The sequence below is a fragment of the Pinus tabuliformis genome, chromosome 1_1, assembly GCF_031772625.1.
Source record: "Pinus tabuliformis cultivar Carrire ecotype Pingquan chromosome 1_1, CPIR1, whole genome shotgun sequence".
NCBI classification, from domain to species: Eukaryota; Viridiplantae; Streptophyta; class Pinopsida; order Pinales; family Pinaceae; genus Pinus; species Pinus tabuliformis.
The window spans coordinates 160,957,079-160,979,313 of record NC_142297.1 but is presented as its reverse complement, the minus strand read 5'-3'; the positions used below and the strand labels follow the sequence as shown (position 1 = coordinate 160,979,313).

The following is a 22,235-nucleotide window of genomic DNA, read 5'->3' as shown; positions in this document are numbered from 1 at the left end:
TGTTGTATCAGCCGCTGTTCTAGAAGTGTTGTATCAGCCGCTGTTCTAGAAGTCGGCGGAATTGACAATGAGGGAGGCTTCTCATGGAAGCCACCGACTAAACCCTGCTCCAGAAACTTCTCCTACATGTATATATATCTGATCAATGAAAGCAAGTTCTCAGGTTCTTGTGTTCAATGTGTCTGAGTGTGTTGGTGTGCTGTGTGCCTCTGATCATTTACAAAGTTATGTGGCCGGCGGCATGCGTGTTGTATCATAGTGTAAGATTGCATGGATATGTGTTCAAAAAGTAATCGATTGACAGAACTTCATGGATCTCTGTTAAAAAATAAACGGATTGGCAGAACGACAACAAAGGTGATTATTGGGATCCTAAAGAGAGTGCGGGAGTCCCGTTTTCTCGATAGTGCGTAATTTTGTTGTGTCGATGGAAAAGAAGTATTGTATTATGATATTGTGTAAGAATCCTATGATGCAAAGCCACGGAGAACATGTTATTGATGTGACGGTAGTTATGGTTAGTATAAGTTATTTTGCACAAGGTTTAGTTGTAAAATTGTTCTCTACTCATAATTCTATTCTAGACAATTGATGAATGCTGAGGAGAGTAGTGGATTCAACTGCTGGCAGCAGTTATATATGATGGTTCAGTATTGGGTTCCGGGAGGATGAGAAGTGTCAATTTTGTTTGAAGCAGTTATGTCTTAAATGAATCATGTGAGAAGCTCAAAAGTGTGGTGAAGAAAAGAGTTGAAACTATGAGATTTCAAAGTAGATAAGAGTTCTAGTGATAACCATATTAGACAAATCCCACAAAAATTAATTTATTACTGCAATATATGTTTTTAATGTTTTCCATGTAAACATTGAGAGAGAGTGTTTGAAGTAATGCTTCCATGTCATGTACAGTTGTCATTATGAGTTAAGTAGAAGATCTTCATTTTAAGTATGGGGGATTTACGCAGTGATATCTAATATAATGCACTGCGTAAATCCCCCATACTTAAATTCAAAAAGAGTCAAGGGATCTCTACTTGAATGGTTCATGAGGCACAACACTTGCTAAGGTTTTGCAAATGGGGTAGCAAGCTAAGTGGGCTTGATTGTGGGGAAAACTCCACAGTTAAGCGCGCTTGAGCCAGAGGAGTTCTGGGATGGGTGACCTCCTGGGAAGTCCTGGTTACCGGGTGCAAGCCCCGGAAGTGATGATTGATGCTATGTGATTCGTTCTCCACATTTCACTAGTTTCAATCCCACTTCTTCACCCCTGTGAGCATCACCCGATGCAATGAGTGCTAAGTGAACTATTCAAAAATCATGAGAAATTAGTCAGTTACGACTACCTCTCATGGAAATGGTCATACGTTTGAATGACTTACTTAACGCAGTTGAATCCCAAAAATGATATCTAATATAATGCACTGCGTAAATCCCCCATACTTAAATTCAAAAAGAGTCAAGGGATCTCTACTTGAATGGTTCATGAGGCACAATACTTGCTAAGGTTTTGCAAATGGGGTAGCAAGCTAAGTGGGCTTGACTGTGGGGAAAACTCCACAGTTAAGCGCGCTTGAGCCAGAGGAGTTCTGGGATGGGTGACCTCCTGGGAAGTCTTGGTTACCGGGTGCAAGCCCCGGATGTGATTCGTTCTCCACATTTCACTAGTTTCAATCCCACTTCTTCACCCCTGTGAGCATCACCCGATGCAATGAGTGCTAAGTGAACTATTCAAAAATCATGAGAAATTAGTCAGTTACGACTACCTCTCATGGAAATGGTCATACGTTTGAATGACTTACTTAACGCAGTTGAATCCCAAAAATGATATCTAAAGATCTTCATTCCTAAATTATGAATGATCAATTGTGTCCTGTAAACATTTTATCTCCTCATTTCTCTAATATCATATCACTCTAATATAATATCAGCTAAAAAATTACAAATTCAGCTAAAAAATTACAAATTCAATCTCATATTTTTATGACATAAATTCAATCACAATGATTACTATCACATACCAATAATCTAAATCCAAATTCAAATAATCTAAATTCAAATTCAATTTAATTATATATATTTGTATTCCACATTAACGAGCATCCAATTCTACATTCTCCAATGAATCTCTGCAAGGGAGGTACCTTTCTTTGAAGTTGCTCTATTTCAGTCACCAATATTTCAGTCTGAGATGTCAGAGAGCAAACTACAATTAAAACAATACTATTTACATTAATACATGATGAATATTAAAAGTAGTATCATGTTATAACTACCTTTCGCGCTCGTACATTTCTCAAACCTCGTTGAACCAGGCTCTCCAACTGATTCAAATCCTTCAATGCACATGATGCCAGCTCCTCGCCCAACATCTTTCTGCAACAAGTGCAACAAAACATCCTAAAGTCGAATACAAGATAGATTAATAAGATAAAATAGGTAAATCTATTGCATGGATCCACATTGAAAGTTCGTTACCTTTGCATGGATTCAAGAATTTCAATCCTTTCTTCCATAATCGCACTTTCTCGTTTTAAACACTACACACAAACATGATCATGATATCTCAGCAATAAAATATTTAAACGTAAATTAGTTATCATTATTCGTACGGAAATTGGATTGCAATTTTTCTATATTTCCTACTTTTCTACTATATAAGTGTGGTTTTGAAATTAATAATATCAATATTATCTTTAACACTTATAAATGAATATAATTTTCTAATTCATATTCTAACATTTTTAAATCAATATTAACATAGACAAAGATGCCCCTACGATGTAATTATAATTGAAATATTTTAAAATAATAATATAATGTGATTATAATAAAATATATTTGAAAGTTACAGAAACAGTAATTTGTATACTTTAATTTTAATAAAATAATAAATTTGTCATTTTTCGTAGACAAAAATATGAAGTAAATATAATAAAAATATAAAATTTCATTATGTAATTTTATTTAACTATTTTTTTATATGCTTTTATATTAGTAATTTTATATTATCAATTATATCAATATCTTATAAAAATAAAAAAATAAAAATGGGTACCCTTAAAAACAATATTTAATTTAATTTTTTTGATGTGCTTTTTCATGAGTCTCTACATAATCTCAGTTTAATTGTTCCGACAATTTTCTATATCTCCTTGGAATTAATAATATCATTATTATATTAAATATTTATAAAAATTAACTAAAATATTTTAAAATAATAATATAAAATATACTATAATTATAATAAAATTATAAAGATTTTTATTATAAATATAGTATTGAAATAAAAATAATAGTTATTTAATAAAATAGAAATATAATTATATCCATTTTAATTTTATCAAAAAATTTATGACCTTTTTAAATATGTGATTTTATATTAATTTTGAAGGCAATTACTACAATCAATTAGGATCTTTGAGATTTAAACAAACAAAATTATACTTGAGTTTATTTTACTTTTTCACATAAAACTTATCAAATAAATTTAAAAAACCTAACATTTTGACATTATTTATTATCATCAATAATCTAAACAAATAAATTATAATTTTATATTTTCCTTAAAAAACTAAAATTATTAAATATTATTATAATTAATGGTGTAAACAAATAAATATTAATCTGAATAATTTTATGTATATCTCAAATCATCACACGTAAATTAAAAACTCAGATTAAATAAGAAAACATACCAGTATCTATTTTATGTAGTAAAAATACATTTGTTAATGAAATATGAAAAATAAACTTAAATATTAATTATACTAAACAACTTTGATTACTAAACAATGCCATACAAAACATAACATTAAATAGAAATTAAACAATTCTCTTTTCATCATCGCTAACAAGTCCGGATTTTTTTCCTTTATGGTCATGTGTGAAAAGCTGATTTTAAAGATAAAATTCATTAGTATTCTTAACTTTTTTCTCTTAATTTAAGGCAAACCATTTACAGATCAAGTGAGAATAAATTCAGAATGTTTTAATGGTATTCATCCATTCTAAAGAACCTGACTTGAATTACGTAATGGGTATAAATTCTGTAATGGGTAATGAATTTGGCACTTTTCTCATTTCAAAAAAATAAATGTTCATTGAAATATTTACACATATAGGAAATACAATTCATTTTTATGTAAATTAAAGAATAAGATCAACTTAACCAAGAAGAACTCATTGCATTAAGATAAGAAATCTTTCCATCGAAAGCATTATGTCTAAAAGTTTCTAAAGATTAAGGATCTACATAAAAGATTAAGGATCTACATAAAATTTTTATCTAATCCCTTCTGTCATCATCTTTTATTACACATTTTTATTTCCATACCATTCATATCTTTAAAAATTAAGAGATGCGTTGTTCTGTTAAGATGAGCAACCCTTCAATCCAAAGCATTTTTTCTAAAAATTTATTATTTATATAAATTTTCATCTAAACCCGGTCAATTATTTATTAGAAGAGTTAGTTTCTAAAGTTAGGATTTAATTAATTAATATATTTTTCTAATAGTTTTAAGAGAGAATGATAATTCTTGTAAATAGGAGAAGATTCGAGAGTATTGTGGAAGGTTTGAGAGGATTATGGATTAGTTAAGGCTTATCTAGGGATAAGAGATTAGATGAAAGATTTTATGGATATGAGAGATATTTTGAGAGTTTTTTGAGGGATCTAGAACCTACCTTAAGTTCTAATCCATTTGTATAAATTGGGGTGAGCCCATGAGGCATGTATGAGGTAAAAGTGTGTGAGTGAGTGTGAAGAATGAGAAGCCAATCATTGGGCCATAACCTTCTCATATAATTATTTTGTTTCTTAATTAATTATTTCTGATTTTATGAACATATCTATTGCTTGGTTTTCAGTTTAATTTGTGTGTTTGATCCTATGTTATTTGTAGTTGTATCAAATTTTTGGTATCAGAGCCAAAGAGTTTTGCTCGCTTTCTGATAAAGGCAGAGTGGAGGAGGATTTTGAGACAGATTTCCAACCATCCCTTCAATTTATTCATAAGCATGGATATTTGAGTTTCAACTTTCATAGTTTGTGGTCTTATCCAGGGTCTCAATTATTTCTAGCAAGAAAAGCGCAGTTCTTGAAGTCTTCCTAGCAATTCGAAAGAAGCCTACGTGCAAGGGTGCAAGGATTCGCAAGTTATTATTGAGAAAGGAAAAATTCCTGAGAGCCAATTGCCTAACTAGGAGAAAATTCACTGATGTGGAAAGTAAATCAAGGGGATCACACTTTAGAAGGCGAAAGATAGTTTAAAACTTAATCTGGAGTGAATGTGAAATACTAGGAGCTAGTGATTTTTTCAAAGTGAGTTGAGTGGTTTTACGTTGTGATGGCTTTAAAGTCATTTAAAATTTCCTATTTTATCATTATAGGAAATATTTATGATTTTGAAAGTAAATGGTAAAAGAAAATTGATGTTGTAGAACATGGTGGTTTCTTTGAAGATAGAGGGTAAGTGCTTAAAGAATGAGAAAATTATACGGGTAGAATAAATGTTGAATGATAAATTATGAGTTGTTGCACAAGGTTTTGAGTGGGTGATATATGGTTTCATAAAACCCTGCGTGGGCTTGAGAATGCATAGCTTTATTTATTTATTCAGGCATTATAATGATGGTAATGTATGAAATGGTATATGAAAAAAACATGAATAGTATATATATACCATCAATAAATTTTCAAGGTATTTTAATTTGTATATGGGTTGAAATCTCTCTTTAATTAAATGAAGAGTTTATGCCTCGGGTCGAAAGGAAATTTAGAGTCAAGTTCAAAGTATCATTGATTGTATTGGGTGAATGATCGACAGAGCCACAACACCCAAAGTCTGGTCAAATTGTTGTAAGGAAAATTGGAAGAGTTATTGGAGTTGTTGTTTGCAGCAAAAAGAAGCAAGAAGTGCTCACGAGTAAGGTTCAAGTAATGTGAACCATTGGCCAATTTCCGAGCAGATGACTTGGTAAAGTGATACAATTGCAGGTTACAGTGAACAAGGTAAAGTTCACTAAAGGAGAAGAAAATGAAGATACAGATTCCATAGAAAGGCCACGATAATGCCATAGCAATTGGCATTAGTGATGAAGAGAAAGAGATTGTGGAATTAAAGGCATGAATTGACGTGGTAATAGATTTGTTACAAAGGCAGAGACACAGATGGGTAATAAAGCGAACAGCTAAATGTTCAATCCAACAATTGATGAAAGACTACTGAAACGCAAACTAAAAGTTTTAGAAGGAGAGAAACTCCAGACAAATATATACATTTGTGAACCAGAGCAAGGATCATTGCTTGGTGACAACGATGATGAAATGAACATGGGTTTCATTCCCGCAGACGACGTTACAGATTGTTCAAAAGACCAACATTAAGACCTGAAGACATATTCATTTGTCAAACCTCGTGTTTTTAAATCTAACCATTGGTGTGTGCATGCAAGATATGTTTTTGAACAACAAATTGATACAGAAATTAAACAAGTTGTTGATGAATTGGAAAATAATGGGCCAAATATCAAGTTAAGAGCTGCTACTATAAGGCTATACGAGAATGTAATTGCCAAGTTAAAGAACAATGAGGGGTGGTCAAAAGATATTAAGTGTAACATCGGAGTTAAACAAGGTTGCCCCCTCTCCCCTACTCTTTTTGGCATTTACATCGATAAGCTCGAAGGTTATTTAGAAGAAGCAGGATGTGGTGGCACAATTTTAGCTGGGATAGTCATTACCCTTCTTCTCTATGCTGACGATATTGTTCTTTTGGCAAGGTGCCCTTCTGATCTCGATAAGCAACTCAAGCTTCTTAAGGATTTCTGCTCTACCATGGGTATGACTGTTAACACAGACAAAACAAAAGTTATGATTATCAAATCTAAGAAGGACACTTGCGCTAATTTTACGTATGACAATAATAACTTGGAGGAAGTGTATTCTTACAAGTACCTAGGAATTGATATCCATCACAAGCTCAACTGGAACCATAGCATTGAGAAAATGATCAATGGGGGATGGAAAGTTTATTTTGGTCTTGAAAATAATTGTAAAACAGCAAACCTCGTAATGTGGGATAAAAAGAAGTTCCTCTTTGAAACTTTAGTCACTCCTGTTATCTTATATGGCTGTGAAGTTTGGGGCTGCAACATCTCCAGAGAATCATGGAGGAAGATTGAGCAAATCCAGAAGCGTTTTATAACTTATAACCTGAAAATTAAAAGCAATACACCCTATCCTATTCTCCTTATAGAAGCAGGTCTTTCTTCTATTGAGAGCCTAGCTATGCTCAGGTTTCTGACGTACAAGCACAAGCTCAATAACGTAGACAATCATAGACTTCCTAAGCTAGCTTTAAATTCCAGCCAAAATCAGCTAAGGCTTAACCGAGGATGGCATAAGGACACAAGGGCCTGGTTAAACTATTGGGAGATCAATGAGAACGATGCTTTGCAAAACATAAATAACATTAAAGATATTGTTACTTCCAAATTCAAAGAAAAATTGTGGTGTGAGAAAGATTTAGCGTCTAAAAGAAAATTAAGTTATTATAAGAAGGTCATCAACCCCACCCTTGAAGATCAAAAGTATCTCTCTATTCTAACTAGCTCAAGAAAGAAAATTAATATAGCAAAGATTAGAACGAATTCTCATGAGCTCCATAGTGAAACTGGCCGCTGGGCAGTTCCTAAAACGCCATGGATAGAAAGGATCTGCCATATTTGTGAGAATAGGAGCATCGAGGATGAAAACCACTTCCTCTTAGAGTGCCCTGCATACAACCACATTAGATCTCAATTTCACAACCTTTGTTACAATACTGACCTTCCTAGCCTTTTCCAATGCCAAAATTATAGTGAACTCGGGAGGCTTCTCTCCAAGCTTTTTGAGCATAGGAATAAAATCTTAAATCAAAATAAATAATTTGTCTTTTTAGGTCCGATAGATCATTATTTGGTCTCAGCGGACGTTAACCATCATCATCATCATCATGAGAGATACTGCGGCAGAATTAAAGTTCTTAGATGAATGATTGGAAAATCGAAAGTCAGAGTGTGATGCAAAGGAAATTATGATGGAATACAACATGCATTCAAATCGACAAATCCGTCGCAACGAAAGCATAGAGGTCGGCAACCAAGTTCAGCAAACAAAAAATAATACACAGCCAAAAGACAAGTCAGATATTGAAATTGAAGATATGAACAAGATGATGTTGAAAGAATCTCAGAAAATATTCATTGAAGAGAGAAAATGTAGAGATGACCACAAATTACTAATGATTGAACAATTATATATCAGCAAAGAGGGAGGACAACTACAACATAATGTCTAGAAGCCTCGAAGACAAGAAAATACAACAACAAAATATCAACAACATAACAAAGTACATAATGAGCAACAAATTAAAGTTTGCAATCCAGGAGGATTTTTATCATCTTATGAACACTGATGGTCGAGAGACCATGAATCCTTTTTACCTAGGGAATCTGATGCAGGTGCATCTAACTTGGATCAATTATTTATTAGAAGAGTTATTTTGTAAAGTTAATGTTTAATTAATTAATATATTTTTCTAACAGTTTTAAGAGAGAATGATAATTCTTGTAAATAAGAGAAGATTCGAGGGTATTGTGGATGGTTTGAGAGCATTATGGATTACTTAATTCTTATCTAGGAATAAGAGATTAGATGAGAGATTTTATGGATATGAGAGATATTTTGGGAGTTTGTTGAGGGATCTAGTACCTACCTTGGGTTCTAATCCATTTGTATAATTTGAGGTAAGCCCAAGAGGCATGTATGAGGTTGAAGTGTGTGAGTAAGTGTGAGGAATGAGAAGCCAATCATTGGGCCATAAGTTCGTCTATAATTATTTTGTTATTAATTAATTATTTACGAGTTTATGAGCATATCTATTGCTTTCTTTTGAGTTTGATGTGTGTGTTTGATCCTATGTTACTTATAGTTGCATCATAATCCCTTCTATCATCATTTCTCATTACAAATTTTTATTTCCATACCACCCATATCTTTAAAAATTTAGAGATGTGTTGTAAAGCCTCTTTTGCTTAGTAATGGGTTTTACTCATAGTTCTATGATTTTCATATCAGTAAATTGATAAATATAGTAGTAATTTACATGGATAAGTAAGATTAGTTGTATATTCTGAAATTTAGTAGTTGGGTTAGTAACATTTACAATAAATAGTGAAATCTAGTGGTTAGGAAGATTTATCATATATAATAATTTGAACAATTATTTTTGAGAAAATGAAACCACACCAACTACTTTAAGCACTAAAATTGAAATTTGATGAGAAATAATTTAAATTCATGAAAGATAAAGAGAAATGGTTTTTCGAATAGATCATTCATTTCTATCACTAGTAGTAAGCCTCTTAATATGATTGGGTTTTTATAAAATTATTTTTTTATCAAGGGATGATATATTATGATGTTGATATCATAAACACCTTGTAGGAAAAGTTGCAATCTCTATATGAGGTAATGTATCTGACTCACATGATATATTTTATAATGAAACATTATGATCTTATGAAGACGGAAAGGGATAAGCTGGCCAGACATATTAATACATCCAAAATAGATGTAAATCAACTTAAATCCATTGTATTCAGACCAGTGTTGCACACATCGCGATCGGGATTTAATCGGCGCCGGGAAAAAAGCGGAAAAAATCGTTAAAATCGGGAAAAAAGCGGGAAAAAATCGTTTGGCACAAAAATATTCATTTTTTTTCAATTTTTTTAATATCTAAACCATCTACAACATAAAATAAATACATTGACACATAAATATGATAAAAAAACTAATATATAAGATGTTTAATATCATTTCTAGCGCTAAAATCACACATAACATTGAATCATGTCCTGAATAGTAAGTCCTGAGTCCCAAGTCCTGCGATTTTTTCCTTAAAAATCGCGATTTTTTCGAAAAAATCGCGATATTTTCAAAAACTCGCGATTTTTTCGATAAAAATCGTTATAAAAAAAGTGGCGATTTTTATGCATAAAAATCGCGATTTGAATCGGGTAAATGAAAAAATCGCGCTTTTTCGATAAAATCGCGATTTTATCGCGATTTTAACAACACTGATTCAGACTGAGTGTTGAGCAGAGATGTATAATCTTATTGAATGGTTCTCAAAATTAATGTGAAAATATTATAATAGTTATGTATAGAGATACAAATTTTAATCAAGTCATGCTTCATGATATTATGGCCCAACTTTTGCAAGAAGATAAAACGAGGAGTAACGTTAAATTTCCCCACAAAGTTGATGTCATGTTGTCAAGAGGCCATTCTTAATAGTGAAAAGATAATATGTCAAGTGGAAGCCATAGATTTAACTTACGACAAAGTATTCTAGCAAGGAAGGAACAAACAATCCATTTTATAGAAGTTACATCAAAAACAGAACAGTAAAAGCAATTGCAAGTTCTAAATAACTTCTAAAGGAGGAAAAAAAGAGTCTGATGTCATGCTTTCAAAAGGTGACCGAGAATTCAAAACTATCTATTTCAACTCCTCATGTTCCTAAGTACGTATTATTTAATAAGCTAATTAAGACATGTGTAGGTGGAATTTCCAAAGACGATTTTTGGGTTTTGGAGATCTCATGTATTCTAGCCTCTCCAACAAATTTCCTAGTGAGGATTGTGTTATCTCTAGTGTTGCACATCGTGCCATGACACCATGTCTTTGTATCGCCTCCTGTCACATTGCTGATGTCTAATCATACTGCTGAACAACCACTACGTAACTTTTATGTTGAATTTGTTGTACCCCTGATACTGTGATATTTCTGCCAAGTTTGCATCAACACTTCAACTACCTCTCATCTGCTGTTGTTGCCACTGCAACTACATTAACTGAGAATCATCCAAAAATACTAAATCAACTGTGTTCAGTATGATGCATCTATCCCCCGAGTCTCTGACTGTTACTAGCCTTTTCACTGTCACTAAAGAATCTACATTGTTGTTAACTCTGCACTGAGCCACCTACTCTATTGTTAACACTGCACTGTGCTCCTTAGCATCTCACTGTTACTAGTCTACAACTGTCACTTTGGTACTGATTGGAATAATGGCCAGTAATCCATCCTGCTACTGAATACAGTGGGCCTTTGTAGCTAGGTAATGATCCATAAGGTGGACTTCTCAAGGACCCTACCCAATCTTTGTAGATCTTTGGGGCTACAATTCCAATTCACCCGACCACACTTCTGGAGGTATGGTTGTCATCATCACAAAGTCTTCCTCCAACCTGGAGGACAACCTAACTATGTCAGCATGTACTGTCGCCTAGTCTTGCTTCTCCTACTTTTCCTTCTTTTTGACAGAACACTGGATACTGTAGTGGCCAAACTCATCATAACTAAAGCACTTGACCTTAGATAGGTCCTAATTATTCTTGTTCTTATTCTTCTTCTTCTACTCCCCCTGCCCTTGACAGAGACCCTTTGATGTGAGGACCACATTCTCCTCCTCCTTCAAAACCTTCAATCCGTTGCTATTGTTGCAACTGATGGAGCACTTTAGAGGAGCTCGTCTAACCTCCTCCTGTTGTAAGACAGCCCACATTTTTTCCCATCTTGGAAGCGTATCTATGCCCATTATACTTCGGACGAAGTCTTGCAAATCCTCTCAGACACTATTTATTTCCAACCGTGTTAGATCTAAAGGTTGAGGTGGTTTCCGAAGAGCTGCAAGATGGTCTCATACCTTCAAATCCTGGTGAGAAAGGGATATATGCCTCCCCACTTCTGCATTATAATATATCTCAGTTTTTATTCCCGGAACATCTTCCACTACTCGAAAGTACCCTCATATAGCGCGAAGAGAGAATCCAACATCTCCTTAGTCGTTATATGTGAGACTATATAATCTCAGAGTTCATCCAAGATCAAGCGCTTTGCCCTTGACATCTCCTTCATGTACTCTTTCTGTTGATCTGTATCCTAGGGAACTACCCCCATGTTGTCTATATAGGATTTTATGCCATATTCATCTAGAAGGAAGGACATCCTAGCCTTTCAGATGACATAATTGGAAGAACCATCCAACCTATATTGATCTATAAGCCCTTCTGTGCCCATCTCATAAATTGTTGAATACTCCCACTTTTCCTCTACTCGGTTGTTGCTATGCTACTCGTAGTCCCTCTTGGAATGCATAAATATGCTAGCTGCTACTGCTAATCTACTTGGAAAAATCAAAATTCTGAGACTCGAAGTTCTCTAAGATAAATTTTCCTTCTAATATGTTTCATTTTCTCTTCTACCTTATGCTGGTTTGATGTTGAAAAACCCTCTGCAGCCAACAAAGGAATCTGCTCAACAAAAATTTGAGTTGTTGTTACTCCGTCTGGCCACTAAAATCACTAACCCAGGCAACTCAACCTTTATGCAACCTTGCAACTAAAAATTGAATTTTTCCCCAGCAATTTGGCTTGCCTATCAATGAACTATGCAGCCTCTAAGAATTTTAGCTTGCTACTCCCTCTGATCACTCATGACCTTATACCATGTGAAAATTTCATCTATTGTAGCAACTTGAAATTATTCTTCTAATTGTTAATAAAATATAGCAATTTATTTTCCCACACAAACAATGAATAATTCTCTACTGCAATTTTCACCAATAAACTATAGAGGAAAATAAAGTTGGAAACTGAGAAAATACTATGACACACAAACGAAAAATGAAACAATTATTTTTGGACAATTGTCCCCGGAAAAACCCAACATGCAAAAATGATTCAACAATGAGGGTTTTAATTATTATGAAATAGTGGAATCTAAGTACAATCTATGAATGCCCAAACAACAATCCAAATAGCAAGTACATCTGTCCAGGATTATCTAAGGGGATTTCCCTTCCTCCAAAAGTAATTCCGGCACAACTTTCCTTGCAAAAACTTGTCATCCTTGAACCTATGTGTTAGCCTCTGCACACTGCTTGCATAAGCACTATGACATTGAGCCTATGAAATCCCTCTGATGAAGTCTTTATTCCTATCTCTTCTATGGAAACTGATTCTCCCGCCCTAAGAAAGACTTTTCTGGTCTCTATAAGTTGAATCGATTTTTCGTCTAGTTAAATCGAATTACTCTTCTAAAGCAACTGCATAGTCCTCTGCACTTCCTCACTGGGAATAACTCGGCCTCCTCCTTGTTGTTTCTCTACATCACTGTCTCTTCTTCGATCTTTGACTCACCGACAATTGTTGTTGCTCTCTAGAAATCGATCTACTAAGGAAATCAAACTTCTCAAGTGTGTTCTCCGTCACACATCACTCCCTTCCTATACCTTCTTATTGGGACTTCTTGTAGCTACTACAACCACCCCCCAAAATTTTTCCCATGCTTTGATTTTGGAGCCTCCTTTTTGTCCATAGGAGCTTATCTTTCACTAGTTTTTGGATCTTGGCAAGAATCTCTTGAGTCTTAACTCAAGTGTTTTTTCCCAAGTAATTTCCCGATTTTCTTTTCATTAATAAAATTCATTTATTACATCATCATACTTTATTGTTCATATTAATTCAAAACCATCATGGTTTCCTATCCATCCCATCTAAAAGTATTTCAATCAAAAAACAAAAAAAATATTTCATAAAAAGAGAGGGGTATTACAACCTTAAACCTGACTTCATGTTTGCCTTTCTTGAACCATATTTGCATCATTACATTCTATCTCATTCTTGATACTTGTTTCATATCATTGGTGAGGGATTCATGAAGCCCCTCCTATGATGGATCACTTCCTATTGAAATCATCCCATTATCAAGGAAGTTGACTTAGAAACTCCCTTTAATGCCTTGGAGCTTGCATATCTCAATGGCAAGCTTCCATGCTTTTGATGACGGGTTCTCATCATTGGCCCTCGACCAAAAGATTCAATGTAATGTTCAAATTCAGCACATTCATTCACATCACATAGATTGTATTGTAGTAGATTGAGAGCCATTATCATTATCAATGGTTCCTCTCATTTTTATTTCTGGATTACATCATTGGCTAGTAATCAAACAGTGTCTACCATGTTTGAATCTAGCTCATTTCTTCGCATGGTTAGAATCATACTATTGATTGATGAGGTAGAAGACATCAAATCTCGTTTCATCCGTTTGGGATACGCTTTTAGGATTTATACCAGATCACAGAGTATGATGTCTATGATTGTTTAGAACGTCATCCAGATATGGGTCCACCATTTGTCACCAATGGAAATGACTTTGATTATTGTACAGGTAATATTAGCTTATAGGTTGAGTATGGGTATGTCTACATCAACACGATATCATGATGATTGTGTATTGTAAAAGATGGTGATCTCAAGCAAGCTTCTCTTGATCTAGACTTGTCACAAAGTAAAACACTTCAGTCCTTAAACACTTCTTCCTACATTGTACTTTAGGGGGGCAATCAATTATAGGTGATTTTGTTACATTTTCTGAAATGGCCTAAAAACTAGATCAATCAATATTCTTAATACCTTGCAATCATCCCTTTGCAAGGCCTTAAGCATTATCTCTTCAAAAAGTCTAAGTTTTATGGGTTAATCAGCTCAAAAACCTAGTTTTTGGACCCATCACACTTTCTCTTCTAGCAACCTACAACATTTCATGTTTCACAACTGAGCACCTATACTAACAAGCACATGTTTCCTTTCCTGTAGGTGCAATGCATTTATAAGTTTGAGAACCCAAAAAAAAAAAACAAAAAAACTTTGAACCTTCTCCTTCTAGAAGCTTCTAAGGTGGTTTTAACCATTTACTGTTGATTGAGTTATCGAACTCCTATCCTAAAGGTCTCATATATAATCACTAAATATTTTCCTCCCTCATATGTGCATCTACGCCCTAGATTGGTAAAACTCAAAACAACCCTTTCTACTGTATAAACTCACAGCCTCCCATAGAGTCTGTGTTTGCTTTTGGAGACTCTTATCCATGCTTTGAAGCTACTGCTTTTTACCAAAGGATCCATTCAATCCCTTGAGTTGTGATTGAAGGTTTTCTTTGTGGCTAAGGAAGGATAAGCTTGGTGGGATACATTTACATGGTAAAGATCTGTAAAAATGTTGTAATATTCTCCTACATTTCATTGATACAAAAACCTTTATTTTCCTATAATTATTTCTATTTGATGAATATGTATTATAATGCTTTCTTAAATAGCTTATTAGAGATATTAGTATATGTTATTTGTATCTTGTAGTTCTTGCGCTTGTTATAATTGTTTTTCACGTTCAATTTATAGCAATCGAAGTTGGAGCTAAAGTTCACAGGCAGGGAGAAGAGGAGAAATTAAGTTGGATACATGGTAGGTATTTCCTCCATGTTCTAATTTATCTAATGAAAAGAAAATTCCTTTGTTTTTGTTGTTTCTAGATCAAACCACTAGATCTAGGTTGCTCACTTTTGTCCGCAAAAGAGAATTTTCCATTAAACAGTAAGAGTCAAGCACTTTGGAGATATTTAACATTAAAATTAAAAATATTAAATATTGGGAATAGGGAAAGAAAGCATAAGAAATGAATATAGTGGAAGCCAACAACCTACATGCATTAAAATAAGGCTTTAAACGTGAGATTTCCTTAAAACATCTTGAAAATATTATGGAAGCTCTATAATTTACCATCCAATTAAAGTCAAGACTAGAGATACACACATATTTAGAATTACAACATATGCAGGATGTAAAGAATGTTTTGGGTTCATATGATAACCTTATCTCAACCTACTCGAATATCAAAAAAAGCAATGGAGGAAAAAAAAGAAAAAGTAGTATAATTTAGTTGTAATAATAAATGGTGAAAAGAAAAATTCTTCACCTTCGAAAATAACGATGAACATAAAATGATGTCATGTACACAAAGGGGTAAGGAAGAGTCTATAAACTTAAAAGACAAAGAAACAAATATTGAAATTGTGCATAACATGAATTCAAAAAGGTTTCAACTATATGTTCAGACATTTCCAAGTCTGTCAACACCTCAAGTCTCTAAGATTGCATGACACTGTTATGAAACTAGCTCACAAAAAGGTAGAAAAGATACATCAAAGCCTTAGAATTCAGCCTCTTCGAGGGGGAAACCTCCTTTACGTTAAAAAAATGAACAATTCTTGGATGATTCAAATGTCAAAACCACCTTTCTATATATATGAGTCTAAGGAGTCACAATCTAACCAAGCTGACCTAACAATAATAATATAAAGACACACAAATAGCAATACAAGGATTCTATGGGGCACAATAATAACAATATGGGGACAATAGGGGCACAACAATAACCGTAAGAGATACAACGAAAATAATAATGGGGGAATCACTAGTATTATAAGTACCTAACATGCCCCTCTCCTTCAAAAACATATTCTCCTCAACACTTGAGTAGTTCTGGATGCTTCTTTATAAAATTCTCATCCTCCCATGTGGAATCTTCGACGGGTAAGTTCTTCCACTTGATGAGATACTCTGAAATTGATCGATTTCGTAGCTATCGAGTACTTGTTTCTTTGACTGCTTCAGGTTCCAATATGATTTTTCCTTCCTCATCAACATCTGGCAATATTGTTTGAACTGGAAGCTTTTCAGCTATAACCTTCTTTAAGCATGAAACATGAAAAATTGGGTGCACTCGGGAAGCTACAAGAAGATCCAATTTGTATGCCATAGTACCTATCTTTTGCAACACCTTGTACAGACCATAATACTTTGGTGATAATTTATTATCCTTCTTAGCTTGCTTGAGGGACATGTGTTTACATGGTTGTAGCCGTACGAATACCCAATCACCTACATCAAAACTTCTTTCCCTGTGATGTTGATCTGTCTGCTATTTCATTCTATTCTACGCCAAGGTGAGGTTATCCTTTAAGAGTTGGAGAACATGTTGTTGATGATCGATGTGATCTTCCACGGCTTGAACCTTAGAATTTTCTCTTAAATATGATGTGATAGATGGTGGATGATATCCATAAAGTTCCATGAATGGGGTCATTCTTGTTGCAATAAGGAAGGAACTGTTATACCACCATTCATCCAGAGGCAACCATTTGACCCATTGTGTATGTTTATAAGATACAAATCAATGAAGATATCCTTCAAAACATTTGTTTACTATCTCAGTTTGCCCATCAGATTAAGGATGATAAGATGAGCTATGAGCTAATTGAGTACCAAGACAAGAAAATAATTTTGTGGAAAAGTTTCTAGTGAAAATGGGATCTCTATCACATACAATAATCTTTGGGTTTCCATCTAGATTTTGAATTGTTTCCATAAATGCAGTAGAAACTGTACTCACTTTAAATGGATAAGATAATGCACAAAATTGTGCATACTTGGTAAGTCTACCAACTACCACCATGATAACACTCTTTCCTTCGGACTTGGGTAAACCCGTGATCAAATCCATTGAAACCTCCTCCCAACATTGGCTTGGAATCGGTAAAGGTTGTAATAGTCTTGGGGTCTTATACGTTTCAACTTTATTTTGTTGGCAAACCAAACATTCGCCACAAATGTTTGAATATCCTATTTAAGGCCATCCCAAAAGAAAATCCTTCTTAGCCCTGTGGTAGCTTTTTGGAAATCACGAGTGCCCTCCTAAGGGAGAGGTGGGCAATTCCCTAAGAATCTTTTGTTTCATTTGGGAACTATTACATAGGTATAACTGATCCTTATACCATAACGAATAATTTTTCTAGCTAATTGTATGAGATGTACAGAGATCTTGTTGTATTTCTTGAATGAGTGCACACAATTCCTCGTCATTCTTCCATTCATCACTTGCTTTGTTTATCCAGTCTGGTTGGATAATAGAAACGGCGTAAAGAAATTCTTCCACATCCTCATCCTTTCTTGGGAGTGCATCTTCCACGACATTTTTCTTCCCTTTTTTTAAATGATTTCAAAGTCATAACCCTACATCTTTGTGAACCTTTTTTACTGCTCTTATGAAGATAATCATTGTTCTAAAAAGTATTTAATACTATCATGATCTATTTTTACCTTGATGTGTCTTCCCATTAGGTAGAGTCGCCATTTCTTTAGTGCATGTAGTATTGCCAAAATTTCCTTCTCATAAATATCTTTGTGTAAATACTTTCCTTTGATTAGACAACTTTCAAAATCAATGGGTCTTTCTTCTTGCTTTAAAACAACACCAATTCCATTTCCTAAGGCATCACATTCCATAATAAAGGTTTCTGTGAAGTCCAGTGTAGCTAATACTGATGCTTGGCACATTACCTCTTTAAGTTGTTCGAAGGCTTTCGATGCTTCTGGAGTCCATGAAAATGCATCTTTCTTTAATAATGTTGTTAGAGGTGTTGCTATTCTCCCATAATTATTAATAAACTTGCGATAATACCCTATCAACCCGAGAAATCCTCGTAGATGATTTATGGATGTCGGAATTTTCCATTCCTTAATAATTTTAATTTTGCGAGGGTCTACCTTAACACCTTCATGAGATACAATATGACCCAAACATTCCACCTCTTATACTAAAAAGAAACATTTTGGGATTTTTGCATATAATTGTTTCTCCTCCAGTAGTTTGAGCGCCATGTCAACATGTTGGACATGATCCTTCCAAGACTTGTTGTAGATTAGTATATCATCAAAAAATACTAACACAAATTTTCTAAGGAAGGGTTTGAAAATGGAATTCATCAAACCTTGAAATGTAGAAGGTGCATTAGTAAGGCCAAAAGGCATGACCAAAAATTGATAATGACCCTCATGAGTTCCAAATGTTGTTTCTAGAATGTCTTCAGTCTTCATTCTGATTTAATGATATCCTGAATGAATATCCAACTTGGGGAAGTAAATTGATCCATGCAATTCATCCAATAATTCATCAATGACAGGAATGGGAAATTTATCTTTAATAGTGAGCTTGTTGAGCTCCCTATCATGTGGACACATGCGCCATGATCCATCCTTCCTATGAACCAATACTACTGGAGCATAGAAATAACTTTGACTCGGTTGAATGATACCAGCCACTAGCATTTCTGCAACCATATGTTCAATTTCACTCTTTTGGATAGGGATATCTGTAACGCCTGATGTTTGGGAGAACACTTCTTGGAATCAAATTAATAGCATGATCATGATCATGAATAGGTGGGAGGACGTTGGGAGTCTTAAATACCTTGGAATGATTGTCCAAGATTTTTTTGAGATCGAGAGAAATGGATGATTTCGAAGTGGGAATCTCTACTGAACATAATTGTGAAATTATGCCTCATTGTTCTTTCTTTAGAAGCTTTGTCATTCCACTAGAGCTAATTATCTTTCCCAGTTTCCCTGCAATACCCCTTAATTCAAATTCCTTTCCTTTTGAGGAGAATTTCATGAAAAGTTCTTGAAAATTAAAAGCTATTGTACCCAAGGATTGTAGACACTGGACTCCTAGTACAACATCAACACCACCCATTGGAATGGAAAGCATTGGGCTACTCAATACATATTCTCCTATGGATAGCTTGATATTATGGCACTTTCCTGAGAAATTTATGGTTCCTTCACTTGCAACTATCACTTGACACTCTGGCGCTGGATATAGGAAGCAATTCAATTCCTTGGCTATATTACAATGAATAAAATTATTGGTACTTCCCGAATAAATCAACACTATTACCTTTTTCTTCTTGATATGCCCTTCTATATTTATAGTTTGAGGAGTGGTAATTCTAGTCAATGCATTACAGGATATGGTCGGATTCATTTCCTCTTTTTCTAGGGTTTGTTCCTATTGTATATCCTCTTCTTTTGACGTTTCTTGTTCTTTTTCTTCCTCCCCTTCAAAATCTATGTAAAATAATTTCTTCTCTGCACACTTATGACCTTTTGTGTGTTTGCTATCACAAATGTAACAAAGTCCTTTTCCTCTTTTTTCTTTCAACTGTTGTGGTGTCAACCTTGTAGGTTGTGGATGGCTACAGGCAGCAACACTTCCATCTTTATGATTGTGAGTAGTAGGCTTCCTTGATGCCATAATTTTGCTTTCCATTTTTCTTGCCTACCTGAATTCCTTCTGCAATGAATCTGGTTCCCAAAGGTGAACCTCATGTTGGATGTTTTCTTTTAAGGTCCCTATGAACACATCAATCCTATGCTCCTCTGGAATATCCTTTACCCTTATATTCAATTTTTGGAATTCCTCAATGTGCTTCATCATTGAACCCTTTTGTTTGAGATTTATCAATTGGCTAAAAAAAGTGTTGCCTTTTGTATCCTCATAATGTGTTATCATTTCATCAATAAAAATAGCCCAAGTGACAATTTTTTTATGAGAGCAAAGCCAACGATACCTTACAAACTGATCTCGTTCCAAATACAAAGTTGCAATGCGTACCTTTTGTGTGTTTGCAAATTATGGAGATCGAGAAAATGCTCCATTTGTAGTATCCATGTTCCAGGATCCTTGCCATCAAACTTCCTCATATCGATCTTCAAAACATGGTGGTTCTTCGATCCAATGTTACAGTCTATGAAATCATGATTAACATTTATTTTGTTTTCATCATGAGTTTCCTTTACTACCCTTTCGCCATTAGTGAGAATTTCTTCTAGAAAATTTGTTAAATATGTCTTCAAATCTTCCATGCCTTTCTTTAAATCATCCATCTTAGCTTCCAAGCCATCCATCTTAGCTTCCATGCCATCCAACTTATCTTCTACACCTTTATTTAAACCATCCATCTGAACTTCTACGTTTTTCTTTAAACCATCCATCTTATTTTATGTTACTTTTTGTGTGAGTGAAATTTTTTTGCAATTCATCTCGTAATTTTGATATATAATGTTGCATTTCTTTCTCTTCTTCAGGAGTCATGCTAGAGCTTTCAAGTTGTTTACTAGGTGTTTCCATTTTCTTTCTTTGGGGAATCAATTACTAATAATAATGCTTGACTATTCCCTTTCAATTCCTTTAAACTATTTTTTCAAACCAAGCCTATGCCACAATTTAAAAAAAAACAACACATCTTTTTCACTTTGTACGAGCTCAATATTGAATCTGATGTATCTCTATAATTATCTATCTCCCATGTCTGAAAATTCTTCGTGCGATAACACATTGAGTAATCTTTCTAACCCCGCAAGTCTGATCAATATTGGATTCTCCAATGAAGAGTTATGACAAATATCCTACGATGTCTTGAGCATAGACCTGTTTAGTAGAGCGAACTTGAATGATGTGTCGTGGCTCACCATTTCAAAATTAGGTTCTGAAAATGATACCCAAAAAAACTACAGTCTATTCTCTTTCTGTAACTTCTTACGGAAATTCAATCTGATGCTCAGACGAAAGTGATGATGATTTTCCCAAGGTGCCCTGTTTGGAATGTAATTTGGGGTTCTGCAAAATCCCTAACTTCCTCAGACTATATCTCCACAAATAGAGCGAGACAGGATCTAAAATTCGGAGCCAAGGTTTAGACCGACTTCTTCTCAAATGTATTCTTTTTTTAGCTTCTGTAACTTCGTCGCGAAAGAGTTATTGCAAAACTTCCACGATGACCTGTTTAGATGAAATTCTAGAGCTTGCACAAACCCTAACTTCCTCAGATCGTATCTCCGAAATTATAGCGAGATAAAATCTGAAATTCGGAACCGAGGTTCATTGCGATCTAGTCTCAAATGGGTTTTGTTTAGCTTCTAAAACCTCGCTGAAGAAAAGTTATAGCGAAACTTCCATGATGACCTGTTTGGAGTAGCGCAACCCTAGAATCCAAAGCTCTCATAGCAAATGTTATAAAAGCAGCTCACAAAAAGATAGAAAAGATAGATCAATGCCTCAGAAATAAGCCTCTTCGAGGGGACAACTTCCTTTACATTACATAAATGAACAATTCTTGGATGATTAAAATGACAAAAAATCCTTTCTATATATAGGAGTCTAAGGGGTCACAATATAACCAAGCCAACCTAACAATAATAATATAAAGACACAAAAAAAACAATAGAGGGATTCTATGGGGCACAATAATAACAATATGGGGATAATAGAGGCACAACAATAACAATAAGGGATACAAAGACAATAGTGATGGGGGAATAACTAGTATTATAGGGACCTAATAGACACTTTAAAATAAAAGTTATTTGTTCTTATAGATTCAGTTAGTATGCACAACTTCATTGATAGAGGAATAGTACAATGCCACAATTTTTTT

General features: G+C 34.2%; 1 protein-coding gene across 11 annotated transcripts in view; it reads right to left on the bottom strand.

Moving 5' to 3' along the window:
- LOC149212081 (MADS-box protein SOC1-like) overlaps positions 1-22,235 on the bottom strand; it is a 405,207-nt gene that overhangs the window by 93,046 nt on the left and 289,926 nt on the right. For all 11 annotated transcript variants that reach the window (XM_089390551.1, XM_089390552.1, XM_089390543.1 and 8 more), the window contains 3 exons: positions 2,476-2,537; positions 2,274-2,373; positions 2,142-2,183 (listed from right to left, as the gene is read on the bottom strand). In XM_089390551.1, the coding sequence (XP_089246677.1) occupies positions 2,142-2,183; positions 2,274-2,373; positions 2,476-2,537 (204 nt within the window). The remainder of the gene's footprint in view (positions 1-2,141; positions 2,184-2,273; positions 2,374-2,475; positions 2,538-22,235) is intronic.